The 9,803-nt window shown below is 47.3% G+C and overlaps 2 protein-coding genes across 2 annotated transcripts in view; both read left to right on the forward strand.

Moving 5' to 3' along the window:
• The window catches only part of LOC123521001 (zinc finger protein 432-like), a 17,364-nt gene extending 13,651 nt beyond the window's left edge, over positions 1-3,713 (forward strand). The window contains exon 5 of the mRNA XM_045284310.1: positions 3,699-3,713. Coding sequence (XP_045140245.1) covers positions 3,699-3,713 — 15 coding nt within the window. The remainder of the gene's footprint in view (positions 1-3,698) is intronic.
• Positions 3,714-6,866: 3,153 nt separating this feature from the next.
• Positions 6,867-9,803, forward strand: part of LOC123520899 — a 13,018-nt gene continuing 10,081 nt past the window's right edge. Inside the window, exons 1-2 of the mRNA XM_045283575.1 lie at positions 6,867-8,473; positions 8,694-8,767. Of these exons, the coding sequence (XP_045139510.1) occupies positions 8,151-8,473; positions 8,694-8,767 (397 nt within the window). The 5' untranslated portion in view covers positions 6,867-8,150. The remainder of the gene's footprint in view (positions 8,474-8,693; positions 8,768-9,803) is intronic.

Consider the following 9,803-nt stretch of genomic DNA (forward strand, 5'->3'; position numbering starts at 1 on the left):
GGGCACCATCAGCTTTCTTCACCACATTTGCTTATTCACCTGCTTTGTCTTCAGCAGTTGTGTTGGGAAGGTGAGCATCATAGAATGCCAATTTAATAGAAGAAAGCATACCAAATGTTTTAAGTGCCATATTTTAGTAACACACCTTGCATCAGCATGTGGGAAAGCCTTAGTCTGTGTCTACTGACCATACAACCTCACAAAGGGAAGAAGGAACGAAGTCTAGTTATTTTCATCCCTCAATGGACACATACGAAAATCATCTTCCAGAGGAACATTCTGAGTGCAGAATGTGAGAAATTCTTCAGTGTGTCCTCAAGCATCAGTAATCATGCATTCACATCAGAAGGAGGCTGCATGCATTTTAAAAAGGTGGGCAAGTTTTCAGATGTCCCCCATCCTCTAAAATGCCTCTGTAAATGGTGCTGGAAAGAAAAAATATATATATGTTTAAGGAATGATGGATAGGGTCCAGCACTTTTTCCTTCTACTGATAGAAAGTACATGGCAGAGAAAGCATGTAAGTATTGGAATGTGGGGAGTTTTTGTTTTCCTTTCTAGATTGTCAAAGATATTCTAATTTATGCATATGTGAGGAAAAATCCACAACCCTTGAGCCTCTTCTGACTCCTCGCCATCCGGTGTGAGAGTCCCGACGCTGAGCGTCCTTGAGTTGTTATGGATTCAGGCAGTGAGTTGTCGTGTTTGTTCTTTCAGTCTTCTTTTTTTAAAATCGTTTTATTAGGGTCTCATACAACTCTTATCACAATCCATACACACATCAAATCATCAATTGTGTAAAGCACATTTGTACATTCATTGCCCTCGTCGTTCTCAAAACATTTGCTCTCCACTTCTTTGCAGTCTTTACAGGAGCAGTTGGCCTCATCATCTTCCTGTGGACTGGCAGGTGGTTTTGAACCACTTATCTTGTATAAACAGCCTAATGCTTATCCAGCAGTGCCAACAGGGCTCATTATGCATATATGAAAATTTTTCCTAACTAATCCTACTGAAGATGTGAGTAGTCACATTAGATAGGCATTATATAAGTTAAATGTTGCTGAGAGAATCTACAGGTCCTGTTCTTGGATAATATGAAATATTACACAGTGGATCGTTTCCCTGAATGTCAAAGATGGAAGCCTCAGGGTTGGCCTTCCTCAGACACCTCTGAGCCCACACACCTGAAGAGAGTCTATGATTAGCCAAGATGCAAAAGCCTTCATTTACGCAGTTTCCCTTTTTTGTGCACAAGGAACTTGTTCCAGGGGAGATGTCTTCTCAACGTTAGAAGGACATTTTCTCTGTTATCTACATTTGCATTACTTTCTGGGGAGTCACTGTGATGGTAGGCACCTGCTGCACCCCATCCTTACCTATTTCCAGTGCTGCTTCTGCCTGCACTGGCACAGAGCCTGTGCACAGTGAGGGGGGTGTTTTGGTAATCCTGGCCATCCAAAGGTGTGCCAGATCAAGAATGCATGTGGCAATGGCTGCATTGGAGTGTTAAGTACTGGCTGCAGGTCTGGAGGATACAGAAACCCAGCTTTTATTGTTAGTTGCCATCGAGTCGGCTCTGACCGATAGTGACCCTATGCACACCAAACACTGCATGGTTCTGAGTCATCCACAACTGTTCCTATGCCTGCGCCAGTTGATGCAGCTGGTATGACACTCCATCTCATTGAGGGCCTTCCTCTTTTGCAGTGTCCCTCTGCCAAGCACGATGCCCTTCTCCAGGGACTAGTCTCCTCTGGCAGTATGTCCAGAGTATGTAAGATGAAGATGCATGCACCATACTTGCCTCTAAGGAGCACTCTGGCCTTACTTCATCCAGTATAGATCGGTTTGTCCTTTTAGCAGTCCGTGGTACTTTGATTATTCTCCAGCACCACAATTCAAATGGATCAATTCTTCTTTCGTCTTCCTTATTCAGTATCCAACTTCCACATGCATATAATGCAATGGAGAAGACCGTGGCTTTGGTCAGGCGTCCCTTAGTCCTCAAAGTAACATCCTTACTCTTGAATACACTAAAGAGGTCTTGTGCAGCAGATGTATTTAATGCAGTACATCTTTTAATCTCTTGACTGCTGCTTCCATAAGCATTAATTGTGGATCTAAGTTAGGCAAAATCCTTGGCGTCAACCTTTTCTCCATATATCAGGATGTTACCTGTTGGTCCAGTTGTGAGGATTTTGGTCTTCTTGCATTGAACTGTAATCCACACTGAAGACTGCAATCCTTGATCTTCATCAGCAAGTGCTTCCAGGCCTCCTCGCTTTCAGCACGTGAGTCTGTGTCATCTGCAGGCCGCAGGTTGTGGATGAGCCTGCCTCCAGTCCTGATGCTGCAGTCTTCATCCACGCCAGCTTCGCTGATGGTTTGCTCACCATACAGGTTGATGGAGCAAGGATGGTGAGAGGATACAACCCTGATGCACACTTTTCCTGATTTTAAACCATGCACTATTTCCTTGTTCTGGTCATACAACTGCCTCTTGATCCATGTGCCAGTTCTTGATGAGCACAATAAAGTGTTCTGGAATTCCCATTCTTCTCAAGGATGCCGACAGTTTATTATGGTCCACACAGTTGAATGCCTTTGCATAGTCAATGAAACACAAGTAAACATCTTTCTAGTATTCTTTGCTTTGAGCCAAGATCCATCAGACATCAGCAATGACATCCCTTGTTTCACGTCCTCTTCTGAATCCAGCCTGGACAGGCATTTCCCTGTCAAGGGACTGCTGCAGCCGTTGTTGGATAATCCTAAGTAAAATTTTACTTGGGTGCGATATCAATGATATTCTATAGTTTGAGCATCCTGTAGGGTCACCTTTCTTTGGAATGGGCAAAAATATGGATCTCTTCCAGTCAGTTAGCCAAGCAGCTGCCTTCCAAATTTCCTGGCATAGACAAGTGAGTTCTTCTAGTGCTTCCTCAGCTTGCTGAAACATTTCGGTAAGCATCCCATCAATTCCTGGAGTCTTACTTTTGGCCAGTACTTGAACTCATATTGAATGCTCGACTAGTGCAGCTTGAACTTCTTTTGGCACCACTAGTTCTTGCTCATATGCGACCTCCTGAAGTGGTGGTGTATCGACTGGTTCTTTTTGGTACCGTGACTGTGGGTTCTTTCCATCTTCTCTTGATGCTTACTGCATCGTTCAATATTTTGCCCTTAGCCTTTCAAGATTGCAACTTGAGGCTTGAATGTTTTTCTTTGCTTCTTTCAGCTTCAGATATGCTGAGGATGTTCTTCCCTTTTGGTTTTCTTTTATTAGCCATTTTATTGGGAACTCTTACAGATATTATAACAATCCATAATTCAGTTAGATCAAGCATGATTTTACAATTGCTACCACCATCGTTTTCAAAGCATTTTCTTCTTTGATATCAGGTCCCCTTGATCGCCTACCTTCCCCACCCCACCCCCCCGGAACCCTTATTATTGCATTATATTATATTATTATTGCCATGTCTCACACCACCCAGTGTACCCGTTCACCTGCAATCCTGTTATTGTTCCCCTCGAGTGGGGCGGTGCAGTCATCATTGCTACCAACTTCCCTCCCCGCTTTCCTCCCAGGACTGGGCACATTTTGTTATAAAATTTGGATTTGTCTTTTCTAGCTGCCTTTTGAAATGTTCTGTTCAGCTCTCTGACTTCCACCTTTCTTCCATTTGTGTTAGCTGCTCTACGATTAAGGGCAAGTTTCAGAGACTTCTGATATCCACTTTGTTCTTTGCTTTCTTGTCTTTTTAATGACTTTCTGTTTCGTTGTGACGTCTTCTCGCAGATCATCATGTCTCCTGTCATTAGTGTCTGATGCATCAGATCCATTCTTGAGATGTCCTCAAAATCCAGGTGGGATAGACTCGAGGTCCAATTTTGGTTCTTAGGGACTTGTTTCTATTTTCTTCAGCTTTAGTCTGAACTCACATGTGAGCAATTGGTGTTCTGTTCCACAGTCGACTCGTGGTCCTGTTTTAGGGCTGATCCTGAGCGTCTCCATCGTCGCTTCCCACAGATCTAGTCAATCTGATGTCTGTGTGTTCTGTCTGGAGGAGTCCATGGGTACAGTTGCCTTGTGTTGTTAATAAAAGAGGTATTTGCTATGAACAAGTTGTTGGTTTTGCAAAATTCTGTCACGTGACCTCCAGCTGCATATCTATCGCTCAGTCCATATTTTCCAACTGCTCTTCCTCTTTGTTTCCCACGTTTGCATTCCAATCATCAATAATTATCAATGCATCTTGATGGCATTTTTCATCAATTTCAGACTGAAGTCGTTGGTAGAATTCTTCAGTTTCTTGATCACTAGCTTTTGTGGTGGGTGCATCAGTTTGGGTAATAGTTGTATTGATTGATTGCATTTCCCTGAAGGGGAGGATAGCTATAATCCTGTCACAGACAGCACTGTATTTCATGATGGATTTAGCAAGGTCCTTTCTGACAATGAATGTCATGCCATTCCTCTTGATTGTATTATTCCTGGCACAGAAGATCACCTGGTTTTCTGATTATGGAAACAAGGATAAAGTCTCAGCCAGAACCCTGGACTCGCCGTGGCAAAGAGCCTAAGGACCAGAGTCCCCACAAGGGAACTGACATACAAGGAGCAGGGTTCTCCACTTGGACAGGGATCAACTTGGGGTGTCCTGGGTAGAGGGAGAAAAGTCTGACACAGAGCTCAAAAATCACAAAACAGGCCTCTGGAAACTGCCCTTGGTCACTCACCATTTAGGTATGGAAGGGAATTCATCCCTGCAGTAGAATAATCAACCACTTTCTAGCAAGGACGGGACTAGGAACCCAAAATATGACAAACTAAGTTCTGGTTCAGCAGCCTCCAGTGCAAAGTAGAGCTGCCCCTGAGGGTTTCTGAAATGGTTATGGGAGCAGCTGCTGGGTTCGAACTATTAACCTTATGTTTATCAGCGCAGTGCCTAACCCACCATGCCACAGAGGCGTCTCAGGGGCCAGAAAAGGAGGCTTGGAACATTAGGGGACTGAAGCAACTGAATTAAAATATGATTTACATTGTTGAATGCAAAGCTGATGATCTGCCCTGTAAGCCTTCACCTCAATCTCCGTTTCAAAGGTGAAAAGCAAACGGACAACCCTTCCATGCAGCACAGTCGTACTTGACACATGCAGTCGACAGGAGGCAGAGCGCCTCAACAGCCACTGGCTGGAAAAATTAAGAAAAGAAGACAGTGTCAATGCAAGTGTGGTCCCTCTTCAGCCCGGCTACCACGCGGACAGCACTGGCTGGTGACTCAGGGCAAAGCGGTCTACTCACACCGACGGGACCCCCAGCCCAGCCCAGCGCTGAAGATGGGGCCTATTTCTTATGCTTCAGTTTACACATCAGTAAAAGGAGGGCATAGTAGCACTGACAGCCTGTCGTTCTTTCAGCTTTGCGCGATATTAAGAGTATGCTGGCATCCCTCACTGGGAAAAGCCATTGGGAAGCTGGGACGCAATCATTTGAAATATAAGGGTCCCTGTGGGAAAAACAGCTGATGAATCAATTACTTCAGAAACATTCACAATATAAAATTTTTAGGAAATCATTGATTTGTTGCATTTCCTTTGGAAAAGTTTTTAGAAAACATTGTAAAGAGTTTGAAAAAATACTAATTGTGAACATTTGAAAGCAAGTAGCAGCCAATTTCAAGATAGCAGTAAATTATAGTTTCCCGGTTATTGGGACCCCAATGACTGGAACACGGGAGAAGTGCTGGTTCCACAGAAAGCCACTGAAGAACAATTGATTGCATTTCATGACATGTTAATTGCCAAATTGATATTGATGAGCACTGAGATTTTGTGGGAAACATTCTAAAAGAATCTCAGAATTATGCAATTCCTGAAAGTATTCCAAGAGCTAATAATATTGTCAGAACAACTGCTGTCCGTTCACAAGTGGAAAGGGGTTTTTCAGAGATGAACACAGTATGTTCAGAGAAGATAACTGGTCTATTTCTAGTCTGTCAAACACAATGACACTTGTGTACTTGGCCTCTCTAAAGGAATGGGATCCTACTCCTACAGCAAACGGCCGCGGATGCTCCAGTAAAAGTGATGACTATTACAAGTGAGGACAGCAAGAAGCAATATGGAAATGTCTTAAACAACATGTTATTTTAAATCATTTTATTGGGGGGGTGTACAATTCTTATCCATCCATCCATCCATCCATGTGTCAAGCACGTGTGTACATTTGTTGCCATCATCATTTTCAGATCATTTTCCTAAAAACAAAGAAAACATGTTCCTTCTACTTGAGTCCTTGGTATCAGCTTTTCATTTGTCCCCTCCCTCCCTCATGAACCCTTGATAATTTGTAAATTATTAATTTTTTCATGTCTTACACTTTTTTGTTGACCACTCCCCTGGGAGGGGGTAAATAATGGTTTTCATCAGGTATCATTTGATATTTTAAAACTCTTATAATCTAGTTTTGTGTACCTCTTTTATAGTGCTTATTTAAGTATTAACTGCATGAGATAATAAACTACCTTCCGGCATATCGTTTATTTGTACTTAAACTGGTCATTAGAGTTTGTTAAATGACTAGACATGCAGTATATACTGAAGTGGCTACTGCCCGAGTCTGTGGGCAGTGCTGCAGACCCCCCACCTTCCCCTAGCCTGGCAGGAGTCCCGCTCTGAGCACCCGGGCACGCTCTGGGCCACAGTGGCTACATGTGCCCCACCCTTAACGATGGAGCAGTGCCCCTCACCCGCCACACACCACCTCAGTCTCCAGCCTGGGCCAGAGGACACTGCCAGGCTGCCTGCCCCCCCCCCCCCCCCCCGCCGATGGGGGTCTTATTGTTGGGGCAGTTCAGCTGCCTTGCACATAGACCATGCCTCTTACTATTTAAATGAGAATGATATGCAAATGCATCCTAACAGTGGTCAGCAAACTGCCCTCACCTGCCTGTGCAGCTATGGGTGCGGGTCAAGTTGATTGAGGCTTCTTCCGGAAATGTATACCATGTCCGGACACCAGAAAAGGGGTTATGTGACCCCGAGATTGTCGCAGCAGCTCCATGCAGGGCCCTGGCCCTAGCCCTGGTCACCCCAGCCACACCCAGGATGGCCATCTGCCTGCCTGGGACCGGGCTCCTTGCTGGGGCCTGTGCCGACTGACTGACCAACCAACCAACCAACCGCCTCTGGAGTTTCTCCCTAGTCTCAGGACTAGGGCACAAACCACAGAAACGGTCTGAGGAAACCCACTGGTGGGCACATGCTAGCCAGGCCTCCCTGAAGGTCACCCCCACTCGCTGTGTCCCTCCCCGGGCCAGGACAGCCCCACAGGCACTCTGAGGACACCGGCTTGGTGTGGCCTCCGGTGACCCAGGAGGTGCTGGCTGTGAGTGCCTCAAAGGCCAGTGAACCAAGGAAGGGGCATCAGGGGACCTTCTAGGGAAGGGGTGTTCTGGAAACATCCTTCCACTCAGCTACCTAGTATTTACTGTGGTTTGAGTGCAAGTCTACACAGCAAATTGGTTTTCTCGTCAACAAAACCCACACATCTTGCTTAACAACTTTCCCCACCTCCTATCTCCTTCCTCCCAGCTGTGGCCTCTGCTGAGCATTGGGCACCACTCAGGAAGGGAGTTGGGTGTAGGGGTGCCAGGGTGCCATTGTGGGACTGTGGGCCCAGCTTTGCCATGCAGAGGGCGCCACTGAGCTCTCCACCGGAGGTCAGGCTTGGCCAGGGCCAGGCTCCGAGGCGCTGCACCTCTGGGCCAGCAAGACAACCGCCGGCCTGGGGACCCTTCATGCAGCCCCCAGAGACAGGACAGACAGGGAAGAGCACCGAGGATGCGGGGACTGGCCACCAAACAAAACACACACCAAGTGCTGAAGGGAAGACCAGTCTGCCCTGTAACTTTCGCACAAATCACAATGAACATTTAAAGGGGGAGGTGACCCCCTTTAAAGCCTGAAGAAGGCTACCTCTGCCCAAACCTTGCCCATGCCCTCAGGCTGTCTCCTGGGCCATCTCAGCCCCCACCTAGCCTTCAGGCCGCCCCTTCACTGCCCACGTTCAGGTGTACGTGAGGTGCCTGAAACCCCCTTGGTCTGGGGCATGGGCGCCTTCCTGCTCTCTCTCGAGAGTCATGTGCAGCAGACCTGCCCACCGTGAAGCCTCCTCTGAGCTCACAGCTGCTGCTTCTGTGAGCACTGACTGGTCCAAGCAAGACAAAATCCTTGGCTACGCTGGTCTTTTCTCCCTCGATCAAGACATGGATCCGCCCAGTTGTGAGGACTTTGGCTCCTGGGACTGTGAATGCTGGGACCGAAGTCAAGTCTCGAGACTCATCTTGGAGTGGGGGGTGTGGCCTGCACACGCCCAGGTGACACAGATGCCATCTCAGAAACACAGGGATCCAGGGAGCTTCTTTGGACTCGGCGTCCTGGGGGGAGAGCCTTGCTCCCAAAGGTAGGCATCTCTCTGAAGGATCTCATTCCCAGCACTGTATCCCCAGCACAAAGAGACCTCGCATATTTGGATGTGCCGTGAGCTGTAGGGGCTGCTCTGGAGAGGAGCGACCCTCTGAGAGCCCATGGTTTCTGCATGAACATGGCTTCCACCTCTACTGAGACCCTGTTTCCCTGGGACCCTGTTCCCGGGACCCTGTTCTCTTGGATGATCTCCATAGGCCCTGGTCACTGCGTTCCTGTGGAGCGGAATTCCTGATGGATCAGCAGGAGTGGGCTGGCCTCCTCCTGGCAGGTAGGGTCTCTGTTGTTCAGTGGGGAGCTGGGGGTGTGGTGTAGAGCTGTGTTGGGGAGCGAGGCGCTCAGGGCTAGAATCCAGGCCTGTAGCAACTCGGTGTTCCTGGGCAGTTTTCTTCATGACTCAGTCCCTCAGTTTCCTTCTTTTTAAGGTGGGACTGAAGGCAGCACACACTCAGCGCTGGGCCAGTGCCTGCACTGTCTCCACGCTGCCTCGGAAGACACCGACAGGAAGACTCGGGGCCTCATTGTCTCTTCGACACCAATGAACAGAACCCAGAAAGCAATTGCACACCAAGTGCTATAATACAATTATTGAAATTGCTAGTCAAAAACAGTTAATGGAATAATTAAACCAGACCGACCTAAAAGCTGTTGTTAAATTAACCTGACACATGCATCCTATCTAAATAATCACTCTCTTTCTCAATCTAGCCTCTCATTAAAATCAAATCTCATTGGGAGAAACTGCACATTTCCCACCGTGATTGTGAAGCACAAGCAGACTCCCCAGCCCGCTCATGCGGACAAAGTGGGAGATCAAGTTTCCTGGCCTCCCCAGGGCAGTCTGATCCGATCCAGGCCTAAGCCCCAGCTCCTGCCACCCCAGACCATGTAAGGTGACCAGACGTCCCGCTTTTGGTGGGACAATCCCAATTTTTAACAATTTTTCCCGCATCCCACAGCATTTTTAAAAGTCCCAATGTTTAGAAAGAATGCACAACAAGCGAGGATATACGGTTTTCTGCTGCCATGTGGCTATTTTGACAGGATATAAGTTTTCCCAATGGTGTCCCGCTTTACCAATGTTAAAATCTGGTCACCTTAGGGTACAGGGACCCATGGGCTGGGGTCTCGCTGCCTCCCTGTGAGCTCCCCTGGCTCGCCAGAGTCCATTAAACAGAGGGCACCAGTCACCCTCCTTCCAGCACGTTGGCTTACACAGGAGAAAAGCGAGGCCAGGAGGGAGAGAGACTCACTGAAGAGTGAGCTCACAGGGGTCCTTCCCTCCCACCACCTCCTCCTCCCCACCT

This window comes from Echinops telfairi, unplaced genomic scaffold, assembly GCF_000313985.2.
Source record: "Echinops telfairi isolate 266 unplaced genomic scaffold, ASM31398v2 ScPeMD7_5;HRSCAF=22, whole genome shotgun sequence".
Classification (NCBI taxonomy): Eukaryota; Metazoa; Chordata; class Mammalia; order Afrosoricida; family Tenrecidae; genus Echinops; species Echinops telfairi.